Genomic DNA, 10,402 nt, shown 5'->3' on the forward strand with positions numbered 1-10,402 from the left:
TTTATAGGTATTACTGTGGTTACACAATATAAGTAGCCGGAAATAATAAACTCGTAAATTATTATTATTTTATTCACTATTTACACATACATTAGGAAAAGCCGCTTCTGTACATCCCTATCATTACAAAATGCAACAACTTAATTTCGAATAAGGCCAATGTACGGTATGCGTGAACGAATAACACAATATTTCATATTGCTTTGTATATTATTGTTTTACGTAATAAAGTATAATTAATAGACGTACACACGCGAAAAACATGTCACAAAGCGATTTATTGATTGGGCTATGTTTGATGGTACTATCTAACGAGCAAGAAAGGATAAATCGAATTTAGACACGACACAAAATAGGGGTAAATATAAAATGCACGATTACAAACATGAAGCCGTGATAACAATAAAGGATCATTTAACTAGAATGTCTAGACGTTTTAAAAATGATGTGAAAAACGAGCTACTGAGAGAATTGTTATTTTCATTGACATTCATGAAACTGGCAACACTTATCACCCACTATTTTTCTACTTCAAAAATATATCTTATGACTGTACTAATTTTCTACAAGCCCTGTAATCTATAATTTAACAAAGCGTCTATTTTTATTACATTTTATTTTGTAACATAAGTAATAAGTCATAAGTCTTTGAAATAACGCAGTAGGTCCAGACTTGGGCTGACTTAGGCTGTACTATAACATAGTTTTTGTGCACCTTTGTTTTAAATAAAATACTATCTATATTGCTGAATTGTATGTATTTGTAATTCATTAAATTACATTTATTTTGATTTCTGACTTAATATTTATATAAGGTCCTATAAGTAAAATACATAGTCCACACCTGACGCCGACACAAGTCTATACCAACTTCTCACTCAATTCTTATTACCATACATCTAATTAATTATTTCGTTTTTATGTCTATCTAAATATAGCGACAGTAAATGTGATAAACATAATTATGTCCAGACTTAGGTACTCACAACTAATATTACGTCATAGAGACAGCAGTTTAACAGACTAGTCACATTTCAATAAATAAATAATTTAGACATATCGCTTGATTTATGTTAGTAGTGTTTAGTAATTGCGGCGTGTATTCAGAATTTGAAAAAACGTTTGAAAATGCTATAAGTATAATATGACGCTATAATGGTAATACGTAGCTCACTGAATCTCAACATGTCTTCGAAGACTAACAAAAATTGTACAAGATATCAAATCAACAATAATTCAATTTTACATATTTCTCATTTTCGAGACAATTAGATTCATACATTTATAAAATTGACGCGCAAAATATAATTTCTTGGCACATAGCTCTATAACGATAAGTACATAATAAAAAAAAATACATCAAAATGTAACTGTATTTCGAATCTGCCTTATTGTACAAAACGACAGTAACTTGTGTTACTTTGTTTTCTAAAATATGATGTAAAGATATATTCTCAATATAAATATATACTCTCTATCTCATATACTCTGTAAATGACTTTAAATACTTAATTATTAGTCTTGTTGTAGTGAACGAAGACAATATTTCTATTATAACTAAGTGGTCATGCCATACAACGAGACTTGGAAATATAAATCAATTTGTTTGACATAATTTACATAATAACAAAATCATTTTGAGAAATTGATCAATTCATGAAAAAAAACTTTATAACATGCGTTAAAATAATAGTAAACATGACTTTAAGTTATTAAGAAAGTCAGTTGAACATGTATTGATTTATTTTCAAGTCTAAAGTTGGAATATTATTATTAATGGAAGCGAATTTAACTTAATATGGGGATATGCGAAACACTAAAATAGTTCCTATGATATAAACCAAAACTTATAACACTGTCGTATATTCTAGAAAATTAAATTTTACATAGTCTGCAGCGAAGACCTTTCAAACTCGAGCATCAATTGGTAAATATAATGCTAGTTGGCTTCAAGCTCACATTATTAACGTTTTATGCATTTTAAATGTTTTTATTTACGGATTCAAGATGCTGTTTTACTATTTTGAGTCAACTTACTTCTTGAAATCGGTATCAACCATTAAGCACAAGTTTACTTTGCATTATAACAGCAGTTTGTTAAGCAATATGGCATTTTTATCGTAACGATTTTCATAAAAATACTAAAGTCGTCGTAAAGTCGTGCTTAAAAACAATTTGGTTAGCAGACAGCGCCGCATGAAACATGTTTATTAAATCGTTAATAATTCGCTTTGGTAACAACCTTGATCTGAGTTAGCACGCCCAAATTTATACCTGCGTATAAAGGAACATACCATACCCCATGGCGTATTTTTAGAACACATTGTGCTGTTTTATAATTTATGTATTTAAACTACAATAATTTATATTACTTATTACGTATTAATATTTACTCTTTTATGAAAATATATATTGCAACCAAATTATGTGAGTAACGTGAGTAATTTGAACACAACCATTTTGTGTTTGTTTATAACCAAAGAACAGTTTAAATGCAAATTAAAATAAAAGTATATTTAGGTGTAAAGGTACTGCTCTACAAAAGTTTGACATGATTTGCGATGCTTAAGAGATAATAAGCTCAACAAACTTTATGAGTTTTGAAACCGAAACCTCTGAAGCAAAACTTACATTTTCAATCAATGAAATAAATACCTACTAATTTAGGTTTACGATGATTCGAGCCCTAAAGACATAATATTGAAGAGTTGTTGTCTTTTTTAGAGAGTACCAACCATACCTTTAGGCAATGTTCAATGCGCACGGATTACTGATTTAAGAACATTAGAAATAATGGTATGCTTTGAGCTTATATCAGCAGTGTTTTGTCTGACATTTAAGTACCCACCTAAAACAGCTTTGGGAAAAATTTTATAGCAATTCCTAAACAACTACTTTGGAAGCCTATTTAAAAGTTTCATCTGGTATGATAATGTTATAAACGACCCACTAAATAAATTTGGCAACTCATAATTCAACAGGCATACATCCAGTTTTGTATAAGTGCCCTTAAAATACAAAAGGTACCTTGTAATGCCATAATATACGATGTTACAAAACATTACAATTTACAACAGATATGATTACTTTCATTTAAATAAAAATTATGTTAAGCCTGATAAATTCTAATACATAGTATATTATACTCTGCTTTTTATCATTGGTTTTTGACACAAACTATATTTAAAACAGAATTACTTAATCATGTGGGTAGCCCAAAAAAGTGATCAAAATTGTTTCATATGATCACGGAAGAAACATTTTTCGATGTGTGCAAGAAACAAAAATATAATACAATTTACATAACAAGGCAAACACCCTATTAAATAGGTTATCAGATCCGTGCATTTTATTACAACATCCAGATATACACTTAAAGGATTGCTAGCACATACCAATCACATTCTAAAGGCAAAATATTGTAAGACTACGACACTTTATCGAAACCCTGAACAAAGTTATTTAATACTTTTATAAGACGCGAAAATGAAGGGTCACATTATCGAGTGGCCAGGCCACCCCGCACGGTCGCTGGTGAAGGTGTAATTTATGTGAAGGCACAAACCAGTGAGCAGGTATGACGTGCGGGGTCGATAATGTGTCCTGGGAAGTCGAGTTGGTACTTCATGGTGTACGCAGTTGGCGATGCTCGCTCGAAGCCTTGGTGCATGTTATGTACAAGTGCTGGCATGTGCTGCAGTCAGGTTTTCTGATCGTTCTCCTCCTCCTCCTCTTCCTCCTGAGCCATCAGCTGCCTCGCTAGTTGTAGTGCCTGAAACATTCGTCGTTTAACATTAATTTTAATAATTTAAGTGCTGATATGGATATTTTGGATAACCTTCCTACGGCTATAGTAGTCTTTGCTATTACATTCGAAAATTAAGAACATCATTGCTTTAATAAACTATTACTATCAACAGAAATTAAAACACATTACAAGGAAGTACCATTTGAGAAGTAAACAGATAACCATTGTATTAAACTTATTTATTTTCCTTGCTATTAACTATACTTGTAAGTGCAGGAGTAACTAATAACTCTTTTTTTTTAATATTTTGTTTGATACATTACAAACAATGAATACAAACAATCTCCGTAATATCATGGAGCTTGCTAGGTTGACCTTGTGTAAAATATTATATACTAGCATTAAAAATATTAACCTCTTAATCCCCACATGTGTATCACATGACATCTATCAACATTGGGGGTCAAGAGATCACTCATGTAAATCATCCTTTAGTGGTAATAAGATCTCAACAAGACTTGCACTTTAGCTTATCATTTTAAGTGGCTATTAGAGTTGTATGGCATCTAGTTTATGAGAAACAAAATTCAGAAGCAAAGACATGATAGAAAAAGTATGACAGTATACTCAAGTATCAAGAAGAATACGCAATAAATATTGTGGTTGCAAGACAATGGTGCTTATGAAAAAGTCATCAATCTTCAGTAAACAAGAGGATACTAGTTATCAGGAGCAGCTATTAATAGATTCCTAAAAGTGGAGGAAGTGGAGGGGAATAGTCTTATTTTTAGATTGTCATAGGAAGACAATACATCTTACCACACTTTTGTTTTTCATTCCGACAAAGTGCTTTTTGCTGGAAAATTTTAATTAAACAAGGATTATGAATGTGTGTTTTATGATAATAACATTTTGTTGGTCTAAGGATGAAGTAGCCTTGATAAACCAAATTGACAAACGTATAACGAATACTACTTTTGTGTCCTTGGCCAACAAAACAATTTGGCTGTGTTATTATTGGAAATATCAATTAGCTAATCAGTTAATTGCCTACCTAAACTTTAACCTCTTTGAAACAAAGTCTATAGTGGCTTGCTTATCATTAATGCATGCAAAAGAATCATGATATACTAATCTATTCTTATTTAGAATATTAATTAGTTAGGTACTGTAAGGTTATACAATTTTTTGTACTTAGTACACATACACTACAAAAGCTAATACAACATAACACAGAAAGTGGTGATGTACACCACTTTTAGCAAATTAGAGAATGCTCATGAATAAAATGTATATACTTGAGTTTAATAAGCTTTATAATTAAATAGGTACTATGAGCAAGTTCGTCAATATTAAGTATATTGGACAAATAAATAATTTTTCTAGACCTAGAGAAGCATTTTGAGTCACGCTGATAATCAACATATTAGACCATAAAATATATCTGCCTAGATACTAATCCAAGTACAGATAAACTTAACAGAACATTGCTTATCAGGGCAACGGGGAATGGGTTACACATGTACAAATAGATAGTGGCACTGTGCATACAATTGCTATATTTACACACAATAACGGCTTTCTAACGCTATCATTTGTTACTTGTCCCTTAATATTGTACTTACTGAATTATATTTGAAGAGAATATTTTATTTATTTACTTTAGATACTGGAAAGCTCATGTTCTTTTGCTAATTATTATCCAGTTTGACACAAAAATACAAAATTTTTGTGTCAAACTTTGTATACAAAATATGAGAGTATAGTAATGTGTTATCTAAACTATTACTTGCAAATGAGAGTACTTAAGAATGCAGTAATGAGTGCACTAATAACCATGTATACAGGCCATGACTAGCATATTAATAGGTTTACTTACAATGCCACATGCCTATTTATGTCTAACAAGTAATAACTCACTGCAGATCTTACAGATATGTAACTTAGGGGCTTCATTATCAACAAGTAGGCAAGCATGAATGTCATGACATGAAAATATTTTTAAATGGAACTGACTCACTACTTCCAAGATGTGCATTCGAATATCGAAATTATTTAAATACCGTCAACGGTGACCTAATCGCGAGCTCACACCCACAATATGGTCTACAGTGAACTCACCTGGAACTCATTGTAATGCATTTTCCGTTTCTTCTCGAACTCGATTCGCTTCCGGCGCTCTTCCTCAGGTTCTTCCATGTCTTCATCACTCGCACACGCCTCCGCTTCCACACACTTTGGCGGCTTATTCATGCTGGCCGCTAACTTGGCTGCCAATATGTTTGCGTCTAGTTCGTCAGTTGGCTCCAAATCACCGTCCACGGATTCCGAATAAGGCGTCTTGGGCTCGTCCACCTTCATGTGTCCATAATCTTTATTCGCCGGATGAAAAGTCTCCATAATATTCATCTCGTCAAACCTTTGCTCTTTCGATCGCTTGCTTGTGGATGGCGTTCCTGTTGCCGCTGTATCCTGCCCGTCGACACTTCGCGACGTTTTCAGTATGCCTTTAGAGGGCTTCTTCTGTAAATTTTGTGCCATTGTGGTGATTTTACATAGACATTTTATGATTCTTGGCTTAGAATTTAACACTGAATCGTTTTATTTTTTCTGCAAATGACAAGTGAACAAATTCTACCAAATTTGACATTTGACAGTCGATAATGTTGCAATATTATAGATTAAATAAATCATCCAAAATGTATCATGCATGGTTATTATAGAAGTTAAAAAATTAACCATGATATTTTATCAACAAATAACTACTTCAAACAAATATAAAATCATAAACGATTCGAATATATCGAAAGTAATTTTAAGTGATAATACGTATTGTTGTGGGATTTCCGACCGTGACACAGTTATTGTCAATGTCGATTGACAACAAGTTATCACATCCTCATGACATTTCTGTTCGCGAAATGTCTTCGATCATTGATAAAAAATATTTGCTGTTGATAATGTTTTTCTCATAAAATTACAGCTGTTAGATACTGTTGTGCATATGCTTGTTATAGATGTGAACTTAAAATTATTCCCTTGCATTCAGAAATATAAATAAGTGTCAACAATGGTGGAAGATTCGAGTTTGAATTCCAATAAATCAAAGGTAAACATTGCTTAACTATGTGTTGTTTAAAGACTATTGCTATGACTATGCTATAAAATGTAACGATCTAAGTATGTACGTTGATTCAAAAAGCTTATAAGATCAAATTCTATACACGAAGTTGTATTGTATTGTTATTTTTGCAGACAAAAACTACCCGCCCAAAGGCGGTATACTTGTGGACAGAAGCCGATGTCCAGAAATGGCTTCGAAGGCACTGCAGCGACTACTACAATCTATACTGGGAGAGATTTCATGAGGTAAGTAACTGCTTCATACTGCTTACACTTGTTCAAAAGTAGGTCAATGGAGTATTTACAAACTTAGTCACAATATCTTCCTTAGTCATGACAAAGACACATATTGTTTACAAATTAGTACTCAGCCATTGAAAAATGTTTATTAACATATATTTTCTTGGGAGTGAGAAGTTATAATGCTTTTATCATGCATAGGAAGAATAAGAATTGACATCATATCAATACCTCTTTGTTGTGGAACTGGATATATTACACTACCAAGTTTACCAAATCATGATAATACAAAATAATAAATAACTGTAATTACAAGGCCTGTGATCAGTTCTTTAAATTATCAAATCCATTTGCACAAAACTACCATTAAAAACTGATAAATGATGAACTGAACTGAATCACGGCTCATATTGCAAGGATCAAATAGTTATTTACATTATTAAATGCTCTTAAAGTTACACCACATTGTACAAACCACAGCCTCAATTTCTGTATGGATTTAGGGATTTAGGCTTTAGAAAACTGTTAAAGAAGAAATTATTTATTTCAGCATGATATAACCGGCAGAGCTTTAGTCCGAATAAATGACAACACACTTCTGCGCATGGGTATAACTAATAAAGAACACCGGGAGGCAATATGGCGAGAGATACTTAAATTGAGATTGAAGGCTGATATTGTGGAAATCAGAGATTTAGAGAGGAGGCACAACTATTTTAATTATGACTTGTGACATCAAGATAGCTGTGAAAGTGATGGCATTATGTGGAAGGTCCGTTACCCTTTATTGAAAAAGTACTATGTCAATGGTAACATATACAATAAACGCAGTGCTGTAGCTCATCTCTACCGTGCCTTACTTGTTGTTTTAAGAGTTGTTAAGAGTATAAATAGATAAACAAAATGTTGCTATTTTAAAAAATCCTACTATATTAGTAGATTTTATTAATCAGTTGCTCATCTACATATTGATGGTTTTAAAATACTTATTTCATGAAAAGTAAAAAACACTTGTTATTTGAACACATGAAACGAATTTAGTATTAACATGTAAAATAAAATTGTGTAAATTAGAAATTGCTCCAGTCACACTCTGTTATGCCTTGTATGTCTGTTATAATAAAAATTCGTATCTTGGAGAGTAACTAACGGAACATCACATCAGCACTGTGCTTGTAACACTGATTGAATATTTACTTGTATAGAGAAAATAAAGCATTATTAGGTATTGTCACTGGTAGATCAGCTTCTAATATTCCATCAGATTTTTTCTTATTTTGTATATTTATCGTTCTTAGTATGTAAGTAATAGAACTGCGCACAATACAATGAATGCATTAATATAGATATTGAGGTAATCCTCACTATTATAATCAAGTATAGTTCTCGCCTAAGTTTTTGGTGGATCGGAACATTACGGGAACATTTTAAGGCCACATATGTATACTTGTGCTCGGAAATTAAATTAGTTGCGAGCCGCGCCATTAATTTTGGCGAAAGCTGTGCCTGTATTAAAATAAAAATCAGAATGTCTTATACATAACTGCATAGGTGATATCAAAATACAATAGAAGTACCTAATACCTAGTTGTAATTAGTATACTGTACCTATTTTACATGTTCTATTTTATTCCAAATTTTTGTAGAACAGATTTTTAAATAAATGCTTGTAAAATTAGATAGGTAGGAATATAAAAATTTTAATACCTTTAATAATTCCTTTATTGAATGCTTATTATTACAAACTATCAATTTGAAGCCTAATTATGAATGTGCTAAATAGTAAATAGTTTTCAATACAGTAATAGGTAATAGTAACAATGAAAACGATTTACGAGTAGTCATGAAACATGTTATCTTAATTCATGTAAATTGGAAATAAAACAGTTTTATAGTTTCCTAATCTTTGCCTTTTTTCAGTTTCCCTTGCTAAAAGCAGTAGCGGTACTTTGCTACTGGCAAGACAAAAAGTGAACTTAGAAAGTGTTGCCAGCAATTATTAGGTTGTCGACCCAGTGCCCGCAGCGTGGTGCACTTACATAACACTTAAGTATTCACAAATATAAATACATCGCATACATTGATCTCATTGTCTTGCCAGATATTGTTTGGTGCAAGTTACAGACGAAAGATTTCAGTTGAAAAATTGTATCGGCTGATAATGTTAGCAGCTCAAGCAGAGCAAAGGATGGTTTGCGATCTTTCAAATATTGACGTTGTAAGTCAATTTGTATAACGAATGCAAGAGACAGGAAAAGAATACCTGGTCTGAAGAATTTGTTCTACTAAGAAAGGGACTTGTCACTCTAAATACTAGGTACTTCCGTACTTAAATAAGTCCTTATTCGATTTTTTGCAAAAAGTACAAAAAGCCCCAAGGGCTAAGCAACCCAGACAAATCGTCAAGCGTGAATCTTCCTTGCCTTGCGGCCCAGTAGCACCGGTTGCCGCTGCCTAGTTGGTCGCGCACCAGACGCGTAGACGCTCCGAAATAGCCGTTTTAATGACCCTCCTTTGTTTATTATTCTTCCTGTAGGTACCCTCGTAGAGACAGGTCTATTAAAAGAGCAGCCCGATTCGACTATAATAAATACGATGGCGGAATGTGCCACGCTGCTATCTAATAGCATCTGACGTCTTTATTTAATGATTTTCAAGAAATGTTGTGACTTGACAGTGGGCAAGAAATTAATATTATTTATTTTCGGCTTAGGCGCATTTTATTTCGAGGAAAATACCCTTTCTCCCTACGATTTGGTTAAGCTGTCATTTTATTCAGAATCGCGATAGTGTTCTGTAAATTATTGCAACACGTGCTATGAGGGTAGGCATTTGGTACTAAGGTACAGATAGTTAATTACTACACACACGCAGTAGTTACACCACAAGTTCCTGAATTGTATTGTTAGGAGGATTTACAGATAACTTATTGAAAATCAATCCACCGAATTCAACTATGTTTAAATAAAACATTTCGAGTTTCAAACCATTCCTGTTATACCTATCTACATTAGTCATATTTTTAAAAGGGGATTTCGTGTTCTCCCGACGTTCCAGCTTCCACGATTGTGATTCACAAATTCATCAAAGGTTTAACGGATATGATGTGTGCGAAATAACTTGTTGTTGTAACTGAAACATCTAGTTTAAAAGAGATTGACGAATCTTTCTGGGAACTCTTGTTTAAACAAACAACACTTTTAGCGGGATTACAGTCACATGCTTTGGAACAAACATGTTCATCATACATATATCCGGGAAAATCATCACCTGAGGTAATAGCTTCCTTGT

General features: G+C 32.7%; 2 protein-coding genes across 2 annotated transcripts; one reads left to right on the forward strand and one right to left on the reverse strand.

Annotated features, from left to right (window-relative positions):
- Nucleotides 1-56: 56 nt before the first annotated feature.
- Nucleotides 57-6,400, reverse strand: LOC110376723 (protein phosphatase inhibitor 2). Its single transcript, XM_021335296.3, has 2 exons — nucleotides 5,870-6,400; nucleotides 57-3,772 (listed from the first exon to the last, which is right to left on the reverse strand). The coding sequence occupies exons 1-2, from the start codon at nucleotides 6,287-6,289 to the stop codon at nucleotides 3,701-3,703; spliced, it is 492 nt and encodes a 163-aa protein (XP_021190971.1). The 5' UTR covers nucleotides 6,290-6,400; the 3' UTR covers nucleotides 57-3,700.
- Nucleotides 6,401-6,641: 241 nt separating this feature from the next.
- Nucleotides 6,642-9,014, forward strand: LOC110376731 (protein aveugle). The gene is made up of 3 exons (XM_021335306.3): nucleotides 6,642-6,857; nucleotides 7,004-7,117; nucleotides 7,662-9,014. Exons 1-3 carry the CDS (start codon nucleotides 6,819-6,821, stop codon nucleotides 7,842-7,844), a joined length of 336 nt encoding a protein of 111 aa, XP_021190981.1. The 5' UTR covers nucleotides 6,642-6,818; the 3' UTR covers nucleotides 7,845-9,014.
- The last annotated feature ends 1,388 nt before the right edge of the window (nucleotides 9,015-10,402 follow it).

This window comes from Helicoverpa armigera, chromosome 18 (assembly GCF_030705265.1).
Source record: "Helicoverpa armigera isolate CAAS_96S chromosome 18, ASM3070526v1, whole genome shotgun sequence".
Lineage (NCBI taxonomy): Eukaryota > Metazoa > Arthropoda > Insecta > Lepidoptera > Noctuidae > Helicoverpa > Helicoverpa armigera.

Coding starts and splice junctions, on each gene's coding strand:
- LOC110376723 (XM_021335296.3), bottom strand. CDS start 6,289: ATGGCACAAAATTTACAGAAGAAGCCCTCTAAAGGCATACTGAAAACG. Junction 3,773..5,869: donor TGCATTACAATGAGTTCCAG/GTGAGTTCACTG, acceptor CGAATGTTTCAG/GCACTACAACTAGCGAGGCA.
- LOC110376731 (XM_021335306.3), top strand. CDS start 6,819: ATGGTGGAAGATTCGAGTTTGAATTCCAATAAATCAAAG. Junction 6,858..7,003: donor TGAATTCCAATAAATCAAAG/GTAAACATTGCT, acceptor TTATTTTTGCAG/ACAAAAACTACCCGCCCAAA. Junction 7,118..7,661: donor ACTGGGAGAGATTTCATGAG/GTAAGTAACTGC, acceptor TATTTATTTCAG/CATGATATAACCGGCAGAGC.